The sequence below is a fragment of the Linepithema humile genome, chromosome 2 (genome assembly GCF_040581485.1).
Source record: "Linepithema humile isolate Giens D197 chromosome 2, Lhum_UNIL_v1.0, whole genome shotgun sequence".
NCBI classification, from domain to species: domain Eukaryota; kingdom Metazoa; phylum Arthropoda; class Insecta; order Hymenoptera; family Formicidae; genus Linepithema; species Linepithema humile.
Window position 1 is genome coordinate 20,549,177 of NC_090129.1, and position 27,806 is coordinate 20,576,982.

Consider the following 27,806-nt stretch of genomic DNA (forward strand, 5'->3'; position numbering starts at 1 on the left):
GCGGAGCGTCGTCGTTCTCTCGCGTCTAATTAGATTTGTCACGAAGCGACGCGCGTCACGCGCGACGATATTAAGTAAATAACCGGCGCACTTGCGACTTCGTTGTCGAGTAACGAGGAGATGACACATTTAACGTTGGAATACATCCAGCGCTTGGCATTGCAAACCCGGCGTATACGATTTGCAGTATGACCGAAGATTTTGGTTTTCAATCCAACAGATTGCGATCACGGCACATGACGAGTTTACTATTAATATGCCGCCCATCTGCACTTCTGAAATGTTAAGATATCGCGAAATCATTAGATTGGCATAGTTGTTTACGCGAATAAGTTGGCAGGCTATAAGGGAGTAATTCACAATGTGAGGGACAAACGCTAATTGGATGTTTTCAAATGAAGCTTGAATTGCATTTGAGAAATCTAGATGCACAAAAGAGTAATTAACAATTTTGATAACATATATTACTTGATAGCATAAAAAAATGCAAAATAATTTCTGAACGGTGTTTAAAATAATAATTATAATCTTATAATTTTATAACTCTAAAAATATTCTTTATTTCTTATATTTTTTCATCAATTTCGGAATTAATTAACATTTCAGAATTTTACATCTAAGGTACATAAATTCGCGCTTTTGAAAGTTCGTGATCGCGTTGAATATGTGCATTTCGCTGAATCTCGTTAACGCCGAAAAATCGAGATGCCTATGATAGATCGTTAATGATCGCGCACGCAGCACCACGTCGGCTAGATCGTTCGATCGAGCGACTCGCGGTGCTTTATTTGCATCATTGACGTCTAAATTGGACGCGTGAATGGAGGTCGCCCGCGGCGAGCGGGCTAACGGCATCGGCGGGCCTATAAGAGAAGCAACACGAGACCAGAACTCGAGATAAGCCCTCAAACGTGCCGCCCATGCGAGTATCTGTCCGTGATTCGAAGCAGAAGCCTCGGTTCGCCACAGGAGACGCTTCTGCTTATCTGCTCTGCTCGCCGCTACGACAAAAATGGCCGCAGAGATTTTCCATCAGGAATTTCCGTCTCCGAGCACCGTCTTTGCCTTCATTCATATATATATATATATATTGTATGTAAAGAACCGGTCAATAACGTTTGAATCTTTGATGCGTATCGTTCGATGTATTGCATCTTTATGAAACAACGATAAATAGGTATCTAGCTTAAACGGAAACGTAAGGCTCTCAATAAAAACATTTCCATTTCGCTAGTTTCTTTACCTAAATAAAAAGAAACTAAGAGAAAAAAATAGTACCGCCAATTCATTTAAAGCAAATATCGCATTACATTAAAATTAATATCTACAATTTTGTAAATTATTTTTTATTACGATTTACAAAAAAAAATTAACAATCGCATATTACGAAAGAAATTTGTATTCTAGAATTAAGGTAATGTAAATCGTTGCCACGCGAAATTTCGCAGATTAACAGTTAAAAGCGCAACGTGAATACGTGTTCGAGTCGCGACAGCCCGAAAGCCGCCGCCTGTTATTTCAGTGTCTACCAACCCCAGCCCGCTCTCTCTCTCTCGCTTCGTCAACAGATTGCGGACTTAATCGGCCGTGAAAAGAGCAAATCGTTTCGCGCGATTATCTGGGCGCATTGTCTCCTTTCCTCTGGCTCGTTCCGGCCCCCATCCTTCTTGCCATCGGCGGGAAATGCGAGGTCCTTCGACGAGGGACGAGATATTAGTACAGAGAATGTAACCGATTCGTAATGCTCGCGGGATTCACGACATGAGTTTGGGGAAGACCGGAGAGTCCGATGTGAAGGAGAGAGAAAGAGAGAGAGAGAGAAAAGTGAGCGCGCTTGCTTCGTGAGAGGGTGACATTTAATTATCTTCCGAGAATTCAGCAATTTTCCGTTTTGTCGCATACGAATCCGTTAGTCTGCGGATTGCTAGACCGCGTTACGTCGGGAAACTTTCTCATCTTTCTCTAGAAAACATTGCATTCTGCAACTTGAACATTTAAGTCTTATTGTAGACACAGCAGTATGCTAATTGATTTCATAAATATATTCCAATTTTTACAGCAAAGAAATTGTCCATGCTTTTATTTTTTTTTTCTTCGCGATATAAATGGAAATTCTCGAGGCGACGAAAAAAAACACGATTAGGCGAACGTGCGTCGACGTGTTTACACGCCAAAATGCGTGTACGTCGTTTAATTATTCCCCGGGAATCCGGCAATTTTCCGTTTTATCGCTCTAACACTTTTCACAACCCCTAGCGGAAGAGGGCTCCTCACCCTCGACTCTCGTGTCCTATGGCGGCCATAGCTCGAAGGCTGATCCGCATCGCTCTCGTCGTAACTTACAAGTGCCTATTTCTTCGCTCGTAGTAGCATCGACAGCGCCGTTCGCCGTAAAGAAAAACGCTTTCCTATCGAAGGTGACAAAAGAAGGCCGCCTGGCCGCGTAAAATAAATGGACCGATTTATGAGTCACCGCTGAAGTCTCGGTTAATCAAGTTTCAGTTTCGATAGACTTCGCCGTGATATTGGCACGGTGGAGACAACGTATAGAATCGTTCCTTTCAGGAGCGGTTTTTTTTTTTTTTCAAGTATGTAATTTTATCCAGTAAAACGTTAAAATAATGAGATTTCAAGACTTCTGAAGTCTTGACATATTTTCGTGCAGCACTGTATTTTATTTGCAACAAAATTAACGAATGCTAATCAAGTATTCGTATTAATTCTCGGAACCTGTTTAGAGAGTCGTTCTAGCGGTTTATAACTTTGCGTATATAACGGTTAATGCAGCATCATGCTCCTCTTCCATTGCAGCATTACGTCGTCGATGACGCGACCGCTCAGACAACTGCGAGAGAGATGTTGTCATTCGCAGTTTCTTGACCGTATACAACGCACCTCTTTCCACGTCCATAATTATCATCTACTAAAGAACGAAATGAATATTTCGCTATTATTCGAACAATTTTACATTTCTGATTTATATTATTCTCAAAATAATCGATTCACTTGCACATTGCGATTCACGATGATAAATGAGGAAATCATGTAGGACACCCAGAATCGGCGCGCTCGTATGATCCTCTTGCGGAAGAGACACGGCATCGTCGCGCGCGGCGCGAAGTTACACCGCGGCCCTGCAGCCACGTACATCACCGTCCCAAGTTTCGCATCCATATAGTCTCGCGTTCCTGCCCAATGACCGCGGGTGTACTCGCCCCATCCCTCGTCGTCACCCTCGTAATGCCGGCGGGCGGAGCGAGAGCAGCTCTCTGCCGTGGTGATCAACCATTTGTCACCAGGCCGCTGGATTTCCCATTTTCCGCCCGATTTCCCGGCTACGACAGTGATATCCCCCTCTAAACGCGATCCTCTTCCACCCCCGTCTCTCCTCCGCCACATCGTCCGCTTCCACCCTCGACCTTCCGCGTCGGTGAGAGGCGGAAGAATGAGAAGGTGGTGCTACGCGTCGCGACGCATCAAAGTACTCGTGTTGGTGCGAGGAGAGCAGGGCTGTGCTTGCACGGGATACAGAATCTCTATTATTATCGAGAAGCATAGAATACATCAATTGCTCAATAAGAAATGTGAAAAATTGTACGTTGATATGATGATTTAAATACAATTAGTAAAATTATTTTTTAATTAAATTATAGTAGATTTTTAATCTTTGATATTAACATATTGAGTATTTTCCAAAGCACATATGATCACTGTATTAAAATTTCTCGACATTGTAGTTTAATTTAATCGAATTCAAATTATATATATATATAGATTTAATTCAAGTGCGTTAAAATTTTCACCTTGATATTATTGTGCTCTGTCACTATTGAATTAAAGTTCTCCAATTTTTAATTTCGGATTTTCCGGTAACATTAGTACCTTGGCGTTAAAACGATAGCCATCTGCCAGTACACCTTATCCAAGGACAGCCCTGTGCGGTCTCCAACGATTATCAGTATGGTAGTGCACAACCACCGTTCGACGATACCCACATCGACGATGTTTCGTGTGGTGGGGACCGTTGTCGATGTTCACGGGCGACGCTATTGGGGAAAAGCTCATTTTCGCTGTTAGCACCGGCGCGCCTGGACGCTCGTTTGTTTTCCGCACCAACGCCATTGTCATCGTCACCGGGCGGGAAATCGATACCGGGCCTTTAAACGCCTTTCGTCTATCGACGAGTAAAGAGGGTATATAGAACATGGAGGGCTTTTCGTCAATGCGATGAAGTGGAAAGTAAAAAATCCAAACCGGAATTTCCGCGAGCAAGTATCTGGTATTAGTGGATTTATTAGATTGTCGACATTTATTTTTTTTTTATATATTAAACTAGCTTTTATGAATTTATTTACCGATATCTGTAATAAATATCCATGATAAATAGCATGAAATACTGATATCTGATACATTCAGAACAGGACATATTGATTAATTCCGATAATAAAAATCACAATAATGATAAACATATACATAAAAATCGCAAAATTTTATTAAACTTGTTGGATATCGAAATGCTCTTTCACATGAAATTGTACGAATTTTAGATAAATACTTAGTAGGATTCAAGATATACGCAAATTTATAAAAAATTCGTACAATTTCATGTGAAAAACATTCCTGGATAATTGTGTGCGACAATGTTTAGTAAAGCTTGTACGTGCAAAAATTGTTCGCATTACCCAATTTTACTGAACGAAACGTATAATGACGCAACTATTATCTCGTATGATAATATAATATTCCGGAAGAGGCTCTGATAACGATCATGACGCGCTATTCGCGTAATGAGGATCGCGTGTGCCCTTTGTCGAGGTTAGATACTCGAATATCGGCAGAATGTTTTCCTTGCGTAGCACACCCCCTTCCTCACCGTGCTCTCCGGTAATATCTTGAAACATCCGCTCTTTAAGGGTGAAACGCGATATCCTGCCGCTCGTTCGATACCTCGTTATTATAATGTGGCTAACACTCGTTAACCTTTACAGGGGAACTCCAGTTCGCGCTAGTAACAGTATCCAACTCCGAGTTAACCGACGTTTTCGCCACTGTTCGTAAGTATTTGCACAGTTCATACGAATCGTATTATACGAAGCTCGTGTGTATCCACCGTCTTCTTTAATATAGTCGTTTTAGCATACTTTACTGTCTGTATAGGCTTCTTTAGCATACATTTAACGTCTAATCGTGTCAAATTTTTGCACAGCGTCAAACGTCTGCACGCAATCAATAATTGCAGAGTACCTAATATAGGTTCTTTTTACGTATTTAAATAATATTTTATTTCATATTAATATTATTATAATTTTTCTTAGCAGTAAAACTGCCAGAATTGAAGAAGACGAGTGGATATGAGAAAAAAATAACGTTAAATACGTACATCGCGAAATAAACTGCCAGTTGCAATTTCATATTACATGAATATTAGCTTAATAGATATTCAAATGTAAGCCATTTTAATTGCACAGACTTGACGCTCTTCCTCAGCGTCATAAATATAACTCATAAATCATGTCAAATTATGAATTGAATTTTGTACGACGTCGCTTCTTAAGACGCGTCACACTAAACTGCAACATCATAAATCGTTTCTTTTGCCGGCTGTATCGTCAGCCGCGCGATGATGAAGCTACCAGAGCTAGAGTAAGCGAAGGTACATATATAACTCCGCGGTTGCATAAGACGTGTACGTCTCTCGAATTATGCGTTATTTATTTTAGCACCGCGTTGTCTCTCGAGCAATAATAAGCGGACAACACACAATAACATCATTACGCGGTCGACATATAATAAAAAAGCGAAGATTAACTTCTTTCATTCAAAACGCGTTAAAAAAATCGATGTGATAAAAATAAGTTTCCGAGAAAATTTCAATTTTCTGCGAAGTTTGAAGGTGCGAGAAAGTTCTTCGCGTCTGTACTGTTCTGTACTTCTTCATTTTATTGTAATTATGATATAACTAATACATGCGTTGCAGTATAGTTGCGTAATACGAGTGGCTTGTGGACCGTGTCTTATTTATTTCACCTATGTCGCTCCGAGTTAGGTCGTTCGATTGAATTAAACATATAGCAGTAAGTGGACTAGTTAACATGAGCGCGATATAAAGCTTTATAAACTGTAAAGGCAGTATTGCAATCGTAAGAAAGTGTGAATTTTTCCCGATGCCAATACGTGGCATACTCACTTATATAATTTATTGCACATTACGATTCTAAAGAAAAATATCGCGTACATTTTATATCGTGAGATTAGATAAACAGTATGACAAATAACATTTTTATTCAGATATAAAATTTCTGTACATTAACAATGAAATTTTAGAATTAAGAAAAGATTTTATTAAAAGAGCTGTCTACAAATTTCTAAAGTGGTAAAAAGATTTCTGAAAACTGATATTTTTTTCTATTAAAACAGTCATCAAAGAAAAACCTATATTCTGGTCTGGAATTATTCTGCGAGACTACTTATAAAATTTTACATAAAGTTAAAACTTTACCCACTTTTCTTCTTCGAAACATCTTATCTTCAAACTTCGGCTATGACTCCTTAATGCATTAAACTACGAACATTAACTGCAGTCTTTGGCCTTATGTCAATAATACAGTGCTTCTAACACAGTTTGAACTGACGTATAGTAGGTATTACCTGCTCCTTGTCACTATGTATTCACATACGTACGAGCTCTACTTTGCCATATAATTGTAAATCTCTATACTCACCTTCATTTATATTATTTAACGGCACGCCATCATACTCAAACTATAGCACTTTTGTGCGTCACAATTTTACGGATATAATACAAACAGCAGACAGCAGAGAGCGTAAGGATAAATCGATCCTACGAGTCATTAGCACATTAGGCATGATAGGCTTGCTCGATACGCGGTCGGCCAGAATACACGGCCATGTTTGCGCTAGATTAATGTCTCGCGGACATGAACCGCGCACGTTTCACATTCTTTAATTAGACAGGCCAGGAAGTTCGCCGCAAGTCACAGTGCGACGGACCGGGTGCGTTAATCTCGGAATCTCCCGTTGGTTTTTACAATGAATTAAACAAGCGAGAGCGATAAATAAATTAAGTTAGCGCGATTCACTCCTTCAATTCGCATTAATTTTAATTAATGCACGAATCAGTGCATCAAATTAAAAATTAATAATCAGCTTGTTGCATTTGGAAAAGAAACTAGCACTACAAAGATATTAATTTTCAATGCTCATTTCTATTAAAGCAAAAATAGATTTAAGAGCGGTATTTATTATCATTTTATGTTGAATATCGAAAATTATTTAATTAGATCCGAATATTGGAAAATATTACAAACTATGCAGACATATTGCCTTAAAATTGCCTTAAAATTGAACTGATTACTGCCGAGAGTTATTAGTTGAATTCGAAATGTGATTGCAAATCCGCACGCGAGAGAGTACAAAATAATTTCTTAGCGCTCGTAAGGCACTTTCGCGCGATGGCATGCATAACTCGCATGGAGCTATATACAACTAATAATGTTAACAACACATGTTGCGCGATTACCGAGACTTAAGGTCGCTCGTAATATTAGTCATTATAAAATGCGCTTGCGAATAATATCAAACGAGATGATTTTCAAACGAACATCTGCTGTCGAGTCGACGCACAGGCCGAGTGACGTTAAGTGACTCTTGTTTTTTTTCAGTATCACAGGCGATGCGTAAGCGTAATTAATGTCTATCAATTACGAATTGCCAGATTGCACGGTTGTGCTACGTCGTCGACAGCCCTTTCCGGTACTAATGCTTCGTTTATAGCCGGTCTTTAAAGGCTACCGCGTATACTTGCGCCGTCCAAGGCAATTTATTAGCCGCGCCATAGAAAAATTATAAAATTTACAAAGGAACATTATATCTGAGCGAATTTGACTATTATCACATTAATAATTGAACAGTAACACAATTATTTATCCACGAAGTTTTGTTATATAAATATATATTTTGTTATATAAATATATATTTTATTTCTTTAGATACATAAATTATCTATTAGTAATTTAATAATATTTTTATAAATTTTAAATATTTTATTTTAATAATTCAAGACACAATTATTGCATACACAAAGATTCATAACGTTGGTTCGTGAGTTTCGCCATTGTTATCAAGACATCATGCACACGTTAATTTTAACGAAATGCGAACGAGTTGTTACTGCGATTCTCGGAATTAACGCTATCGCGACAGCGCGTAGAATGATGTATGTATCGCGATATGGAGAAAGAAATACGGACGCGAAGGAGAGAAAGAGGGATGTAGACAGACCGGAGCAGGCGATGAGGAGAATGAGAGACTTGGGAAAAAAGGGGAAGAAGATTGCCAATACGAATGAAAAGAGGAGTGGTGCCGCGGAATAGAGCCATAAAAGCTTTACTGCTCGCGTCAGACCGCGCGGCTCGCGAGGTTCATTGTTTCGAATTCGAGACTTCCGTTCGGTCGGAGCAGCCCCGACCAGATCCCACCTATTAACTGAGAAGATACACGCGAGTGCTGCGATGGATGCACGCAGGATACTTGCCGCGCATTCATAAACAAGCGCTGAATGGCGAGACTTCGGGGAAATTTGTGGGCTATTTGAAAAGAAATTTTTATCTCTGTTATAAGATAATTTGCGGACAAGATACCGCTGGTAAATTAGTTCGTTCAAGTCGAAGCCCCCCTGCGCTTCCTCGACGCGTCGCATGCATCGACGTGATAAAATAATAACGTCGTACGTGGATTTCCTGTTTATCAGAGCGGAATGTGGAAAATAAAATTGAATTAGAATACGATTTAATCAAATTTGCATAACGAGATACACACATATATTTGATATAATACGATCTTTCAATCAAATTTGCAGTTATTTAAAACCAAATAATTGATACATTTATATTTTATTTTTTTTTAGAAAGATAAATCTCTTTCAAAAATTTTTATATGAAAATAATGACTCCGGAAGATAATTAATTGTTACTATCGGAAATAAATCTTGATTAAGAATCTTGTTAACAATAATAAACGGATGAGAATGGAATTTTGGAAAGTTAAAATTAATTTGTCATCGTTTCGAAAACTTTATGCGGAGCGTAAAAAGATTGATCTTGCGATTCGTTCGTTTTCATATGCTAATCAATTCGGTGGTGTAGCCATCTTTTCGCTTGATAGCATCGGGACTCAGCGCGAAGCTTTATTACGCTGCTAATTAGTTGGGGCGCGGACGGAAGGTGCTAAGTGAAACAAAAGGCCGAGTTGAATTGCAAAGGTCACTTAGGATCGAGAAGAAACGGCCGATTTTTCTTTCCGTTCGCTTCGTATCGCCCGTCGTCATCTGCGACGACTTCCTGTCCTAACTTTCCGCTAGGCTAAGAATTAGGAATGAATTTCGCACCTGATGTAGCTCCGTTCACACTCGATAACGTGTGCACAAATAAAAATAAATAAATAATAAAAGTTTTTATTATTTATTTGACTTTTTGGCATTATTTGACTTAAATATTTTTTACATGTGAGAATATTCAAGCATCTTATTTCCGTGAAACGTGAATATTTTATTTCAGAAATATCACATTCGCTCAAACTATGATCGTACGTACTACGTTTGTACTTTTTTCTCAAGGGGATTCTAATAAAGCTTTGACCTTTTTTTATTGGATCGTAATGATTCTCTAGCGTCCGTTATTTATTCTCTGAAATAATCTTTACTGAGTCAACATAGTTTTGTTCCACAACTTCAATTATAATTTATAGAACCACTCCAGTTATGATTTATAGAACGTTGATAACTTGAATAAGTATGACAATCATATCTACTTATCCCGGTTACGATTTACTTGAATTTCAATAAGACTTTGCGAATAAGCTATAGTTGATAGCAAAATAGCACTGAAGGTAGTGTTCAGATAAGAAATAATAGTGAAAATTATGAAAATAATGATAATTAGAAATATTGCCGCACCAAAACCGATGATCAGCCGAGATCAAATATGAAACATAATAACAGATGTCTCTTTCTCCGTCTTTCTTTCTCTTTCCGCTCGGGCTTTTTTGCATAACCCCCTCTTTATCCCACTCCATCCTCATCCTTTTTCTCACCCGCTGCATCTTCGTGTCGAATGCCCGGTCGATTGTGTCGGTGCGTCGGTGTGTCCAGTCGACGAGATCCGGCAAAAAGGATGCCGCTCCCGCGGGCATCTCTCACAATCAGACGGGGCTGCCGAAAAATACGTGACACGCGAAAATCAATTTCAACGGCGGTTGGCTCCGACAGGGTTAGCCGTAAAAGCCATTGTATCGGTGCCCCGGCGAGAGAGAGAGAGAAAGAGAGACGGACGTCCTTTCTTCTATGCCGCGCAAGAGGAGGACTTTAGCAGGGCTTCGCGCTATATATGCAATTCTGTCGAGCGTGCGAATTTCCTGTGGCTGCGGATTGGGTGTTAAACGATGTTTTATGCGGCGATTTGCGGCTTTTCGGCAATGCGACCGGCGCGACGCGAACAGAATTATTGCCCGCCGATGAACGCACTCATCGACTCCTAAATGAACGATGACGTGCATTTATTCGGCGGAAGATAAAACTGAGATTTATTCTTAAAAATCCAATGTGCAAATTCTTCTTGATTATAAAGTAAGATATTTGATTTGTTTTTATTTAGAACCGCGTTTAATGGATTTATCAGAGCTAAATTTGTTCCTGACAAATTTTTGATAATTGAATAATGAAATAAAATTTTAATTTTATGATATTTACGTAACATAGATTTCATGCATAAAATATTGCGAAGAATATCGCTTAAGAATCCTGCTTTTTATTTCATCGCGCAAAAATCCTTTCGGAGAGAGATACAAATTTAAAAATGGATTAGAGATACTTAGCCATTTCGAATTTAATCAAGACATTATTATCACATTGCGTAACGCATTGGGTAAATCCAAAGTCTCGAAAAGAAAATACAAACTGACACGGATGTGTCAATAAAGACCACGGAGATTTACGCGTAGGCACACGTGCTTGTCCTCCTCCCCTGACGCGCACCATTCCTCGAGCGTGTAATCTGCCTCGAATTTATTTCTATTTGGTTTCGAGGGTCGACGATGATTTGCCCCCGGTAGTGAGAAATTCGAACGTCCCACAAGGGAGTGATCTCGCTCGTGTTTCATCGTCTTGCGAGAACGGCGCGGCTCACCGGGTTAATAAATCAACTGTAATTTTAGGAACGCTGCAGAATTCAATCTCAATAGATTAACAACGAAAATATAAAAATTAAAAAACTATGAAAAAGCATTCTCGCTTCGCATAACGTAAATATAGAAGCGAGGTGCGCAAGAGAGACACGACGTCTATAGTGGTGGAAGGGTGGAAAGTTGGGGAGGAGGGTTGCCAAGGATGATGCCCAAGGACGGGGAAGGGGCACAGACAAACTGAGACGGATCGGTCGCATAAATCTCCGGACTCGGTCCAATATAAATCCGAAGGCAGCACGTCGACGCCACCGGCGGACATAAATACGACTTAGCAGGCCGCGATCTCCAGCGGCTAATTGAGAATTATTTCCCCGCGATAGTAACTGCGCGAGAGTTCCCCGCCCGTACGTTCACAACTCCCTGGCTAATTTTCCCGCGAGTTACGCGAGGGTGGGGAAAACCCAATTGAAACGGACGCTTCGATTGAATTCACGAGATATTGCGCACGGATTGGAATGAAACGGTAATTTATATTGAATGGAAAGTGACTTAAAGGCAGTCAGTCGATGCTTCTCCCGTTTAAATCCATTCTTGCGTACGTTTCTGTAGTATTTTTATATGCTACACAGGAATATAATTTTTACAAATTTTTCACAGATTCGTTAATCATTGGAATCGACTTTTTTTACGAGATTTTTCGTGATTTCTCAATATCTTCACCATTAAATATAAAACTGTCAAATCAAATAAATAAAGAAAAAAATAACAAAAATAGAATAAGATTCAAAATTTTTTTGCCATGAAATCATTATTGCTTCGTTTGTTTGTTACAAAATTGGCGCAAGAATGAATGCATGTGAACGCTATGTATGTAGTTATTACATTGAAGGACAATACGTTTTATGAGTGCAACCTTGGAACGATACAATCGCAGCTTCGGGAAAACGAGTGCGATGTAATTGGACTCTCGTTCGGTTTGAAAGCAAAGGAAACGAAGTTGTAAAAAAAAGCTGCGCTCTTTCGTCTCGGCTAAGGTCTGCGTACTTGTTTGAAAACTGATGTGACCGAGAGTGACCGAATGGTCACTTAGCGCAGCGGGATGCTCGCCTCGTAATCAGTGAAAAAAAGTTCTGGCGGCATCCGGAGTCGAGAAAACCAGTGGGTGGAGGGCTGGTGTTTTGTTTGTTCGGCAAACTGTCACAACAACTCGAGCCGACGGATCCACCCCTCTGGCCATCGTCGTCTCGTTTTCTCAAGAGCTGGAAACTGGAGTGCCAGTGCGACGACTCGTGTCGCCCTACTCGAATGTGATTAATGTACGTGTTTTGTCAGAAGAAAAGCGAGAACACAGCGGCCGGAAGCAATCAATATTAGGCGCAAGCATCGATTTTTCTCAAAATGGTATTTAACTATTTAAATGAACTGTTTTGTTCCACGAATTTTATTTGTTAAGATAATAGATTTCATATTTAAGAAATTAGATATCCAAAATAATGTACAGAACTAGAAAAGAAATCTAAAACACCCCGCTGCATTTATAGCATCGAACTTTTGTACTAAAATTCCTTGAGTTATTTTGAAAGTATCACTCCGCATGTAATTATGACGATTTAAAGTCACGAGTTTAAATTCCAATTTCAAGAAAGGTTAAACTTAAAGTTTTGTACAAAGAAAGGTCGAGAGGTTAAGAAAATATCTCACAGTAGGAAATAAATCAGGAGGGAATTCCGAGATTCTGCCACCCGCGCACAAACTCAGCCAGCCTTCGAGTAGGTTCGACCAGCGGTGGCTTCCTTCGTTTTAAATGAACTTCCGTTTCATTTTTCTCATGATTTCGTTCTCGGGACACATACTAATAAAGTAGACCCGGCGAGTTGTTTATGACCCGCACAGTAGTTGGTACGCAATCGAGTATGTGTTGTTTTACGACGCAGATATTACTCGCAATAAGCACCTGCCTAAGATGTGCCGTAAAGCCGGACAGGTAGATAAAAACCTACTTTGACGAGACTTAAAAGAACAAATCGCATGAAAAGCATTGTCGTTGTCTTATGCTTTATGTGCGTCCTTGTAATAGTCGTATAAGAAAAGAAACAAATACTACTGTGCTTTTTGCATTTAAAAAAAAGATATGTGAATACATGTTCAAATGTTCTCTGTATTTTTATGCTTTATGAGACAATCTAAATTTATTATATCTTTTTAGCATCAAATTATTTTTAAAAATTTGATGTTTTTACTTTTGCACTAAAATGCGTTAAAGTTACAAAGAACTTTAAACGAGAATTTGAAAGTTGTTAAGTAAGTATTTCCGTCATGTTGCTAAAATTACGGTATTATCGATTGATAAAAAAATCTATAGAACTGCAATCTATTCTACATTACGGCACATTTTTTTTGTTGCTATGTTTAGTTATCTACATCCGTGGTATCTACTTATAGACACACCTAGTATTTTTATTGATCTTACAAGTACAAAAATAAAATCTCATATTTTCGAGGAAATTAATGCCAAAACAACAGTTATTTAAATAAGAATTATCCATTCCAAATGTGAAAGAAAATAAAAAATGTTTTCCATGCAGCAACAATTTATATTTTTTTCATAATTTGCGCTACTGACATTGCAACAACGATATAAAAGGCATGTAAAATATTTAAAAACACTTGTTTAGTTGTTGCGATAGAAATAAAAATAATTTTTCATTAAGACTTGTCTTCACGGTGTAAAAATTACACAAAATATTATCTATTCACGTTGCTACCGAAAATCATTCGGAAAACGAGCGGCAAAGCCTACCGGAGAGCACAGTACCAGGATTGTAAAGATCAAATTATATATATTATTGCATATTATCAAAATCGATTTTATCTTCAATTCGCATGGTGTGAAAATCGCAGTGGCAATTATCCGCGCTGCTATGAAAACAAAATCGTTCGGAAAGCGAATCGCAGAGCCCACCGGGGATCACGGCTTCAAGATTGACGATCACAGCTGGCAAATGGTCGCCTATTTCTAGAACCAACTTCGTCCTTAATTCTCGCAGCGTGAAAATCGCGCAAAGTAGCGACCATCCGCGCCGCTATCAAAAAATCGCTCAAAAAGCGAGCCGCCGGGCCCACCGGCGGGCCGCCGAGCGCCGAGATCGTAACGATCGAAGCCCGCGTAAATCGATGCCGCGGTTCCCGTTCGGAGCATCATCGAAGCGAGTTATGGAGTCGAGGAAGGGGGGGGGGGCGAGGGGGAGGAGGACGAAATAAGAATGCCGCGTAAGTATAGAGAGCATAATAATCAGAAGTAAATTGCGAATACGTGAGGCTACCGTATTGCAGGGACCCTGAGGTATCCGCGGCTGCGGGGCCTCCGTCGTTCCCGCCGCCCCTCTTCTAGGGCCTCAGCAACGTTCGTCGTTCCCTCCGCAGGGTCCCTTCCGCAAAGCCTTCCCCCTCGCGCGTGCGTCCGTGTGTGAGAGATACACGAACGCGAGCGCCTAACCTCACCGGTAATCTAATTTGAATCTCGAGGCCTGGTCGGTCGGATAATGGAACACGTATCGAATAATATTACGAGCGATTCGATTCGATATCATTTGTAATTCCGGAGTCGGAAGACCGCAGCGCGCCGCGGGTCCACGGGGGCCAGTCGTCCGACCCGAGACCTGACGCGTCGTGTGAACAACTCATTTTATCGCGTAGCCCGGAACAGCGGCGAGTGGAACGCGGGGCGCGCACGAAGGTGAGAGGATACGCCGGGCGAGACTTTGGGACTCTCGTTGGAGCGTGATCGAAGTACGGAGATGAGATCCTGCGGCCAAACGCGCTCCTGGTGGAAATTCCAGAGGTGCGTGCGCGTTAAAAATGGAAAGATTAAAAGTAAACGGCGTGATGTCAAAACAAATGCTTCTGGCATAGATCTCGGTACAGTTGTTATTTCATAAAAGCAAATTAAGAAAAAATATTTTTGTGCTGCGATAATAATTTAGAGAAAACTTATTATTCCAGAATATATAAGTTTTTCTATTTAAATTAAACATAAAGAATAAAATATTGAGTAGTATTTGTATATTTATATTTGGAGAAAATAAGTGATAGCATTCTAAAATAGAGTATATATATATATATATATTTTTTTTTTTTTTTTTTTAAATTAGGCAAATGAAGATATTTAATTACGCGCTTTTTATTGACTTATTTCTCGATAAAATAAAAAAAATTCTTAGTTGTTTCTCGATATCTTGTGATTCCAAGTGATTACATGGAAAAACAATACGTGTTTCTGAAATAAACAGAGCATTATGCTTTTTGTGTCATACTCATTTGCGTGTAGCTTTCGCAGTCGCCGATAGTGAGGTAACCAATCAGTTACATCGAAATCTAGCAATCAGCGTCACGAGTTAATTTCTAAGAACCTCGATAATGTTGCACAGTTTTCTTGTTTTTGTATGCTAACGGTCAGTTGCCACTCGTAACGCTTTCAAGACTAGACGTTCTATAAAAAACTTAATTAGGACATGATACCCCCAGTCTACAGTGTTTTTATTAATTTGTTATTAGAAAATGAGACAAATTATATTCTCACTGCCATTTCACGATTATTTATAAATACATCTTGTTAGATAGCAATTTAAGGGTAACATAAATTGAATGAACAAAAGCATTAGGTATTGCAGTTTCTTGCATTCATTCGTCAGTCCTATTTTATTATCGAACATCTAAAATGACGTTGCAATAATGTTTTGAAAAATATTTTAGCTGTATCGAATCTATCAAAGAATTACAAAACGAGGGAATAATTTCTTATTTTGTTTCTCAATAAATTCAGACACATTTCTCTTAACATTACTGCATTTTATTTTTATCTGAGACACAATAATTATAAACTGAGTTATACTAATATTACATTAGAAAGGGGATTGTTTAAGGATAAGCTCTGACCTCTCCGTTTAAGATCACATAAAGCTGTCTCCGGTAAAAAGTTCTTCCTTAAGTCCTTAAGGGCTTTTAGCACAGGCCATGCATCGAGACGGGGCACTGGGGCACTTTCGTAAATTGCGCAACTGTCGGGCGCGTCTCGACGCTCGGAACAGCCGCCACTTCTCGGAGTAGACGAAGGCGAAGGAAAGAGAAAATGCGAAAGAAGGTGAAGCGGAGGGGCCCCGACGAGAAAGGTTGAGCAGAGACCCCCTTTTGTTGAAATTTTTCGCATATTGCGCGTCGAAGTCGCGGACCGCGTTTTCTGTATCACGCTATATGCAAATGAGACATATGCTCTCGCCGCGCCACGTAATAAATTACTCGTGTATAGGTAGGCCTAAAATTACGTACCCCAGGCCCTTGCCACGCATGCACACACCGCCTCGCCTCGCACACTGAGGCACCGTACACGCGTACGCGTATGTGTGTGCACGACGATCCGTGTCTGCGCGTCTTACGGGATTAATACGTGCTTTTTACCCGGGTGGCCTGAGCGCGCGCGCGCGATAGCAAACTGTCCTTTCGTCGCAGAGCGTTTTAAACAGGTAACTCACCACCGATCGTTGTGCGCGCGTCTTCGTTCTCTCGGAATTGCGGTACGCCAGTGTGAGAGGAAGAAAAACCCGCGGGCGCACGCGATAACGCGGACAATCGTAGTTCTCTTTTATCATATTTGCAGCGTATCTAATCATTTTGTTAGAAATAATAATAGATATTTTTCAAGCAAAAAATCATTTCTAAAAAGAAAATATGCACTCTGATGTATTTTCAAATAATTTTAACATGCTTTTTCCGCAGGACATAAAAAATATATAAGATGACAATAAAATCTTTCCGTTCGTTTTCAACGGTCGAATTTGGTCGTCGGACGTTTCTGTTTGCCGAAGTTTATAGTTAAAATAAATAACATTTTGACAGAGAAGAAGAGAGAGATTAGATTTTCTGGTGATAATTAGAAGAATGTCTTCACGCACACGTGTACAAACATCGATCGATCTTTCTCGGTTGTCGGTAGATTTTGTAGTTTCCTCAATTCAAGTACACAAACACTAAAAGAGAAAATCTGGACAAAAGTCTAGACGCATATCGGTCTAACAAAAAGATGTTACTCATCCCATTGTTGGGTTTCTTTCGGCTTGTTTTCGGAAAGGCTTGTAAAACCATTTCGTTTAGGATTGCTTTGCCGCAAATTTGAAATTGCCACAATTGTCATATTATGATGTTTTTCACATAGAAACTTTCAGAAAGGAAAATTGCAATTCATCATAATTAAAACCCCGGAATGATAGCAGCAAGGACAAAAGCATATTCTTGTGCACAGAGAAAGAGGTTTCGACAGAAGGATCAAAGCGGTGAGCAATATTTTAAGGGATCGTTTCCGCGATTGCTTGCCATTAGATAAATTCTTCTATTTCCGTTTCACAAAATTTGACCTGTCGACAAAAGTAGACACAAGTCAACGCTTGTACCAAAGGAAATATGTTGAAAGAATTTTGAGTGACAATTTAGTGAACGGAAAGGAATTTGTGTGTGTGTGTGTGTGTGTGTGTGTGTGTGTGTGTGACCATGGTCAATCCATAATAATTACGTAGAAATTTGACAATACAATATTAGTTATAAACATATTAACAAATATAAATAGGACATTTATAAATTAATATATTACATTTCTCAGCTGAAGTAATAAAAATTATTATATTACATTTCTCGTCATTCAACTTGCTGTTATGATGTGATGTATCGTGCATATTTCTTTCTTTCCGTATATTAAATAGCAAATTGTTTGAAAGTAGAACGATAAGGGGCAATTTTTCAGTTTTACGCAAATTGAAGGTGCCACTGAATTGAATAAACCACACGCTATCCAGACATCAAATTAAGTGGTATCGCTTTATCCCATTGAAAATATTGTAAATTTTTCACATAATATCGCGCACGATGATATATCTCGATAAATTGTTTCACAAAATCGAAAGGATGCCGATCGATATCTGCGCAATGATAAATGCATATTAGGCCTGACACACGACTGGCCAATGTACTTATCCATTAAGCTGGCCGCGTAATCGCGCACTTGTCCCTAGTACGTCATCAATCGTCGCCGCAACCTTATAGCACCTTCTTCGAGACATCGACATGCCGGGAGAGAACGCCTAATAATAATATCATCCGAGAAAAGTAAACGCGTTTTGAAGTTTGTGATGTGTTAGTATGCCGCGGCGGCGATGATCGTCGCGCGCTAAGGTGAGAAAAAGTCTCGTCATTTAATTAGGGAACATCTAGAGCGCGCAGCTCGTAACGGCCGCCGCTACTATTAGTACCTTTCGTAGAAACGTGCTTCTGAAAAGCAATTAACACAATGCATAGCGCTCGTGTTAGGCGCAAAGCGATTTCGCGTCGCCCTAGATCGTACACGAATTTCTTCGCTCACATAAAAGCACTTGATTTTAATCTTTAAGTTAATTTTAACATTCATTGCTAGTTGAGTCTGACTTTACGCGGGAAGTTTGATTAGATGATGTTATTCTTAATTTTACAACAAGAGTTATATTTGCTTCCAGTAAAAATTTCTTTCAAAATAAATAAGTAAATATAATGTTTTTTTATTCTAATAGTAATCAATTCTAAATAATTTTTTAAATTTTATTTTTAATAGCCAAATATTATTTCAAGCATAATTTAATATTTGCCACTCTTCTATCATTAATAAAAATTCTATTTCTTATTAAAATATTGATACTAAGTTATTGCTATGCAATTTGGTTAATTTGGGATTGTTGAATATATAACTTAACAAAGTATTTGGTGAACGTTTTCTGTCCGGTAAGAACTGCAAAAAGTGTCGTGAGTAATTACATAATATTTCCGGTCGTCATTCGCGAAACATTATTATTATTATTGACGTTACCAAGAGGCGTGTCAGAAAATTTTCGAGCAGAACGGAAGAAACGGCTGCTCACCGTAGCAATCTCTCACATGTCACTTCGGGACATCGCAGATGCGTGATCCACGAGTGAGGAATCAATAGAAAGTTAAAGATCATTGTAACACGTAGGTTCGGGTCTTTAGCCGTGATCTCGACTGACACTTATTGCCCGACATTTCCGTCATACGAAAACTCAAAGGAGACAGCGGGCGAAAAATATCCCTATATTATATCTGTATGCCTGTCACTCTTTTTTTTTTGTTATTGGAGCATTACGCGGACATTTGAGAAATTTATCAATTAGGGGTTAACAAATTATACGCCTGTTGAGCCGAGTAATATTATAATCAGCACGTTAAATCAACATGCATTATGCATTAACGATAATTAATTACATACACGCGCTTTATTGTTAGATAAGCAGGCGTAATTTATATTTAACTGTAATTAAGTTCGAGTAACTGCAATTTAGAAGATGTCATGTTTCAAATTTGTTAAAAATCAAGGGCTTAAGTTACTATCAGTAATTAAAAATGATTTAAAATTCTTTAAATATTGCACAGTTAGAATTGTAGGAATATTATAACGAGATATGAACTGACTATGATCTGTTTACATGATACAAACAATATAATTGTTCGGACATTATCAATCGGCTTCGGTTGAACGAAAAAATAATATAAGGACCGGCTACGACGGATCGGAGCCTTTAACATTCGAGGTTATCGGAACAGACGTTTTTTCAGAGTCGAGCTACCGATCGGTCGATGAATATCGTTGCACTCGTTTGCCTTTTTTTATACATATATATTATCTTGATAATTGTTATTATTATTAATTATTTATTCAGTATTCCGCCTTTACACAATTGACCAATTAATCACGAATTATCAGTCGCAAAAATAACATCAAATGTTCTGCTAAATATAGAATTGAATAACTTTCACCGCAATCAAATGTAACGTACGTATTGTATTATAATACATAATATATTTATACAAAATTACAAATATCTATAATTAGCATCTAATTATGTTAAATTGTATTTAACGTCGAAAATTATGTTTATTGCTTCTTTACATGCGCAATAATATTCATTACCAGTTGAAATGAACGCTAAAAGATTATTTCGAATATTACTCGCGATTAGTCTGTCACTTTGTGACACTGCATACAGACCTAAAAAGATTGCAGAATCAAACGATTCGAGTGAACTAGAATTAGTGTCTGCTGACTCGTATTTTTAGCACCTGCCACACTTAACGCGCCACGAAATTTGAAACGTTCCATACGTCGGGCCATAGGACTGCAAAAGAGTAAAATAAAGCGCCGCGCTTTTGAAAGGATTGAGCGCGGGCAGTGCGCGGCTTCCTGACTCTCGCGAGGAACATCAATCAAAATTAAAGCCCGTATTCATCGCCGATATTTAAGCTCACCAATTACAAGCGATAGGTTCTGCGAGCGATCAGCAGCATGCGTCTTCGCGCATCTCGCTATCCCGTTTGTCGGGATATAAACACGATGTAGCCGCGGAATTTTAAGCAATCTCGGAATTGCATAGCCGAATATTCGGGGCTCATTATAACGTACGATTTGCATTTTTTTTTATGTCCTACTACGATTATATCGTAGCTAGTATTAATTTTCTTATATGAGAGATTGGAGTTTTAGGAATTGCTATAAACATTTAAATTGCGCGTTGCAATAAAAGGCCGAGCGAAAATAGGAAAGTGAGATATAAGATCATTCGTATTTCTTAACACTGTTTTTGCCGCGCTGGCTAAGTAATGTTGCCGTCGCTCGGCTCGAGTGCCTCGTATCACGCAAAGCAAAATATTTGTACCGCATAAAAATGCTACAAATATATATCTTATATTTATAGGTAATATTTTAGAAATAATACTTTAATGTGCAAAAATTTTTATTTAGTGCGAGATTAATAATTGTGATAAAAAAGTATTGTTATTGAATTGATTTCTATCTTTTACTGCGAAAACACGTGGCACGAGAATTGAGTTTCAATTTTCTATTCATTATTAGCATTATTATTATAAATTATTGACCGATTATTTTTATTAAAAATACATGAAATTGAGATTTGAACACAATGAGAGTATGTTAACGTCTTTAGACTCTACTCTCTGATAGAAGATCTCTAATAGAATTATGCAAGGTATGCAAAACAGGATAAATTATTTCGATTCAAGTATTAAGTTATTAAATTATTGCTATCAAATATTAAAGATGATTTCACAGAAGTATTTCTCAATAATTGACGATTAAATCGCACAATAGAAAATACTAGCTTTTTGCAGATGAAACATAAATAAGATCCGTTCTAACGAAATATTATTGAAACGCTTATTTCTTGACAACTATTGACGTACAAATATTTGCACGTTTACTCTACCAACTGACATAACTTTCTCTCGAAAACTTGGGAAAATTTATTAGGCGGATATTTCCAGAATTTAATCGCAAACAAGTGCGGAAAAGGCACGTAGGAGAAAGTGAGAAATTGTCGTGCGCTTACCCTGACTATGCTCGCCCGCATCGAAGGTTTTACTGGTCATTTGGAAAAGAGCGTCCAAGGGACTGCCCTGCCCGGTGGTTCTCTTGCCGTTTTGACCGGCGTGCGAGCCGTGCTGTTGCGGCGCTTTCCTTTTGAACTGCTGCTGCTGCTGCTGCGGCTGTTGCAGCGCCGGATGATGCAGACCGGGATGAATGCCCGCGTGATGGAGCGCGGCGTGATGATGGTGATGATGGGCGAGCGGGTCCGGGCTACCGGAATCCGACACGGAGCTTCTTCCGGACGACGACGAACTGCTCAGGGGCGGTTCGCTGATGGAGCTCGACATGGACGCGAGTGACATACCCATCAACGAAAGATCCCGGGGGCCGGTCGCGTGACCCGGATGACTACTGTGGTGATGATGGTGGTGCAGATGATGATGCTGCTGCTGCTGCTGCAAGTGATGACGGTGCTGACTGCCGAGGTTGGAGTCCACCGTGTCCCACGGACGGACGATCTTCGCCTTCGGCCGGTGCGATAGGATATCCAGGATGCTAAAAGACTTAACGCCGCGGTCGTTGGACTCTCGCTCCCTTTCATCCTCCTCGTCCGAATGCTGCATCTGCACCATCTTGAGCCGCTTCAGCGGCTTGAAATAATCGTCCGTGGTACCGGCGGCTGTCGCGCCGTTGCTGCCGGTCCTGCTGTCCACTTCCTCCTCCTCTTCGTCCTCCTCCTCATCATCCCTGAGCGTCGTAACCGAATCGCCGCTCTCGCGTGTTCTGCTGCTCCTGCCGTTCGACATCCTGTACTCGCCGTTGCGGGAGTAATCTCTCTCTTCATCCTCCGCTATCGAATCGCGCGGATACGTTCTCCTAGGACTCAGACGTTCAACGTAGTCCTCCCTGGATTCGTCCTCCGTGTTAGGCGTCACTAGCACTAACGGCAGCGGGCTCGGACAGCCCACGGAGATCACGTCCTCGTCGTCCTGGACGTCTCCTCGACTCGGCGAGCCTCTGCACGACGTCCGTCGGTGCGCCGGTGAGCCGCTCACGCAGCCGGGCGTCGCCGCGCTGGAAGATACCGTTGTCGACGGCGACATCGTGTACGTTTCCGTCATCTCCGTGGTACACATACCGCGGGCGAAGAAAAGGGCTAAATTAGAAAAAAAAGCGAAATTGCTCGAGACACTCGATGCCCGATGCTGGCTTTTAACAGCCAGTCGAGGCCGCGACGAATTTATTCAAATACCGCGCATCCTTTCGACGCGCTCACGCACTTCTGTCTTCGGAAACTGTTCACGCAGGATTGTCGCACTATCGTGTCGAGTCTCATTCATCGGCCTAACATGTCCGAGTCTTCTGTCGCGAGCACGATCGTAAAACTATCACACTGTTGCTATCGAAGGCCTATCAATGCGCTCGGATCCTCCGTCATCGCGCTTAAATCGACATACGAGTAACATCATTAGCTGCCAAATCAGTCTCTCATTTTCCGCCAAAACATTTTCCTCGAACTCTGCGGCTTCCGTCGAAACAGTCAGCTCAGAAGGACGTCAGATATTATTCTGAGAAATATCGATTTGCATTCTTCTTCACTTCAACGCACTGTCACCGTTTGTTCGTTCTACCACCACCGAATATGAAACTTCATAGCCTATGAGTTTCGATCTGCAATTCCACGTTTAAATGTCCGCGACAACCTGTTTCGCGCGAGTGGAAATTCGAGCGGATGTCAGTTCTCTGCCCGATAACTTTCGGCTATTCTCACTGTGAATGAACACCAGCACACAGAGCGACGCGTCCGGATGTCGAGCGTTGCGGAGATTACCCGCTGCGAGCGGAGATACGCGCGCGAAACGTCAATACGTCGGCGTTTAATGAGTTTCAGAGCAGAGGAGGCCAGCCGGGTGCCTCCTCTCAGGCCAGTCGAAGCCGGTGACGCGAAATGGTACGGGGCTTCCCCGGCGTCCGCGTTGGGCAGGCGTTCTCCTCGCAGCCGGCTCGGCGCACGCGTACGAGGACGAGCGGAGTTGTTCGAACCCAGCCGTAAGCTTGGATGCCGCTGGGTCGCTACCACGGCACCAAGCGCCTCCTCCAACGTAGAAACGTGCCCCTTTGATGAACCCGTGGGCCGGACTTGGCTCGGTACCCGCCCACAGTATAACGTGTAGCCAGCACGGTAAAATGACGCCGCCGCCGTCGCCGACACGGGATGGAATTTTTACGAGACGTACTTAACGTCCCGCAGCGCCGCGACGGGCGCGACCGTCCTTCCTTCCTTTCGTCCTGGTCTCTCCTCTCTATCCCCTCCCCCTTTCGAAGGAGCACCTAGTCTCGCACTCGTCTCTCGATCCCTCTTCCTCCGTCACGTATCGCGCTCCTCTCGCTCTCGGATGACGTGGGACTGACCCTCCACGACGCGGAGGGCGACTAACGAGGGCCCACCGTGATTTCGTCCCACCCGGAGAGCGTGGATTTCGGCCGCCGCGAGCGGGCTTGAGAACGGATTATCGGGCGGAAAGTTAACAGCCCGTATCTCTCGATACCGGAATGGACGACTTTGGGGAGGCGAATACGTCTTGATAGTGCGCTGTATTCAGCAGGAGGAACCGCGGACTTTGTCTTCCGTAGTATTATGCATTATGCATTATGCATAACATCTCTATAATTTACGTTTGTCAGTTACTTCCTCTATGATTATCCACGTCGTTCTGTTTTATATGTTATCGCAGTTTCTTGAGTGCGAAATATATTATAATATAAATAACGCGGTAAAAATAGTTTCAATTTTTTTATTTGACGCAGCACTTGCAGAGTGGACTCTGTAACGTCGACGTGTAAATTACACTTGCAACATAATAAAATTATCAACTCGCGCATGAAAACTCATTAACGTTAAACCCGATAAGTTGCATAAAAAGTGTATTCTATCGATGAAATTTTAAAAGAAAAGATATTTCACAGAGAGAATCTTTCGCTTATAATCATGACAGATCGATTCTCAAAGATTGCACCATTATTACTATTAAGTTAATCTTTAACAAGCGGAAATATTCTCAGTAAATCATAGATAGCTGATCGAACGTAATTCGAATTGTCAAAAGACACGGAAGATAATGATGGCCAGCGTCGATAATGTCGCCGAAGATTGCTGGCCCGTAACATTAAAAGAGTATCGCGACTATACGAATCATTATCTACAGTCCGATTTGAGAATCGATATAGCTATCTAATGGCGGCAATCTCGTCGACAGTAGTCTACAATGTCTTAGCATCGCTCAATATTACTCTTCTATCATAGAAATATTAAATTGCACAAGTTAACGACTTTCACACGCGAAAGTCAAATAAATTCTCTACGCTATTCCTTCTTAATTATTTTAATTATCTGTTTTATTGATTTTATTTCGAAATCAGGGTATCTATATTGTAGAAGAAGATTTCAATTATCTTGCATATTAAAGTAATTATTGTCATTGTAGTCTTGGTGTAATCTAGAGCGTGATTATTCTACAAAATTTTTTAAGCTGAAATGTTTTAGAAATTGGGAACAATTTTAATTAATTTATTATTGAGTAACGATAAGTTTCAAAAATTTTTTTATAATTTATGGAAATTGAAGAGCAAAAATAGAAAAAACTGTTCCCATCAAATGAAACTGTTACTCATTGTCACGATAATCTTTTGTATTGATGAATGAACGAATTGATGAATGGAGAAAAAAACGAACATGTATGTTTCTATTGAACAAACCCAATTTAAAAAAACCAGAATCAAAGACCATTGAATTCTGCGGCGTATGCCATTCTTATTCTTTTCACGTGGCTTTTAGCCGAATGGAATCGCCGGACGTATCCGACGGACCGTTGTGCGTCTACTTTGGCACTCTCTTTCAAATATACTTCCAAGTTTTTCAGTTAACAATAATGGCTGCAAACATACAAAGTTTGTTATTTTTTTCTAATTTATTTTAATTTTTTAATGGAGATAGATATATGTCAACAATAGGATACATTATTTGAGAGCATTATTGGACACGTTTCTTGAATCAGTAGATATTCAATACATATCGAATAATTGATGAAGTATTTTTTAATCGTTAGCAATACTATTAGTAAAGTAACGTTAAGTAAAATTTTATTTATTAGTTGAGGATAAAAATTATCTGTCGTTACATAAAAGAAACATAGCAAAAGTTGCGTAAAAATTCATATCACGTGTTATATATGTCGCATATGCGTACGGTACACGTGAATGATTTCTATAGATCATAAATCGATATAACCCACCGATTTGTGATGCAAATGTGAATTTATATAACAGCAAGAAACAATTTGCTTTCACCGTGCGACGAGTCGCTTTCGTGCCTTCGAAATTTCACAGAAGCGGATTTCGCGAGCCTGTAATATGAGCACCGATAATTGTAATAAATCGCGCTAACCAATTTACCGCGCTTAGCGTACACGACGATGCTAAATTGTGCGCAATTGCATGCAACGTGTAATCTAATCCTACCGACATCCTGCCTATCTAGATTGCCGCGGATTAATAGTCGTTATTTCGCGTAAGTAGCATAGCTGAAAAATACATGCTGCGTAAACGCGACGTGTATCATACACGGTGTATAAGGAGCAATTGTCTCAGTATAGACGCAATCACGTCGCGCAGGATTGCTGTGACTCTCGTAACAGTGTTCTTGAAATTGATGAATTAATACAAGCAGGAAACTTGACAAGTAAATTTTATCTGCAAAACAAGTAGCTTTCTACGTGATATATTGAAGTGAAAAGCGAATTAAAGAAGAATTTTTATTTTTATTATCTCACTTCAGTATATTTTTTTAGATTTCATTAAGCATTGTTCGTTAAATTGAAGTTTGTCGGTGTGAACAAATTCCGCCATCAAAGACATCTATAAGATGTCTTTGAAATAAATGGATGACTCGAGATAAAATGTTCTCTCATTAATTTGGGGTCTATTTTTTCCCATCCTTGATTGGATTTCTTTCACAACTTAATTTTTAACATTAGATACCTCTGATGACTAGCTTGTGAGGTTCAAAGTTTTTTCAAGTCAAGTCCACCCTGAGATGTGAAGAATAAGACTTCACTTATCATTAAGAAAAAAGTATTGGTTGTCAATCATTCTTAGCATAAAAACAACCGACACCTTGACAATCGCGAAGGCTAGACTCCGAATGAATCGAAGAACACACGCACATCCAAATCCGCTCATTTGCTTCGCGGACACCCTGTATTTAATGTCTAATACTCGGCGTCACGCGATGGCACGCAAGCAATTAAAGAATCGTAGGGAAACATTTATTGAATCAATCAGCGGTGTGAAACGCACTTCGGCGGCGGAATCCCGCCGATTGCGAGGAGCGCGCGGCTCGCCTCTCATTCACCGAAATCAGTAAAATCTTTTTAGAGTCCCCTTAGGTTCAATTTAGCGGGCAGGAGCGGCGTGCCGACCGCTCTCTTCTACCCGACGAGTTCGACCAACCGGACTGTCTGTCCGTCCGTCCGCGGCCCTTTTTCTTCCTCTTCTTCTGCGTCCTCGCTTCTTCTTCCCCGGCCTTCCATGTCGGCTTTTCTATCCCGATACAAAGAGGCGCGAGCGAGCCTAATTATTATGATAGCTCGCCACCGGATTCTGTCGGTCCCTTTGATCTGCCGCCGTTTAGCATGATCCCCCGATATTTAGGTAGGCTCTGTTGTCCAGGAGGGCTTGGAGGGGGCACCCCTCGTGCGGTAGAAGAGGAGAGGCGGTGTGTGTATGCATGCGTGTGTGAGCGCGGATGAGAGGGACGAATGGAAGGATTTGGGGAAGGAATCGTTGGTGGAACAGGGATATGCGATAAACTATCCATCAATGAGGATTTTTTCCCGAAAAATTTACGCCTGTCTCCTCCCCTTCTGCCTCCGCTCTCCTTCGCTTCTTTTCTTCGTCTCGGTTGATTGCTTCCAGCAGCCACTAGTTTTGTCGTCATCGGGCCACACGCGAACGCGGATTACATTAAGACATTTTTTACGAAGTACGAAAGACCGGCCTTTGATTGATAATTCTTTTTTCTCACGCGCGCCGCGTTCCATTGGAATACGCGCTCAGAACAGTAAAAAATAGACTGCCTTTTATATGGTAACGAGATAATCGTTTAAAATTTTTCTTATCATTTATTTTTGATCCCGGA

General features: G+C 40.4%; 1 protein-coding gene across 1 annotated transcript in view; it reads right to left on the minus strand.

Moving 5' to 3' along the window:
• LOC105679037 (homeobox protein B-H1-like) overlaps positions 1–23,568 on the minus strand; it is a 45,528-nt gene extending 21,960 nt beyond the window's left edge. The window contains exon 1 of the mRNA XM_012378813.2: positions 21,633–23,568. Coding sequence (XP_012234236.1) covers positions 21,633–22,746 — 1,114 coding nt within the window. The 5' untranslated portion in view covers positions 22,747–23,568. The remainder of the gene's footprint in view (positions 1–21,632) is intronic.
• Between the last annotated feature and the right edge of the window lie 4,238 nt (positions 23,569–27,806).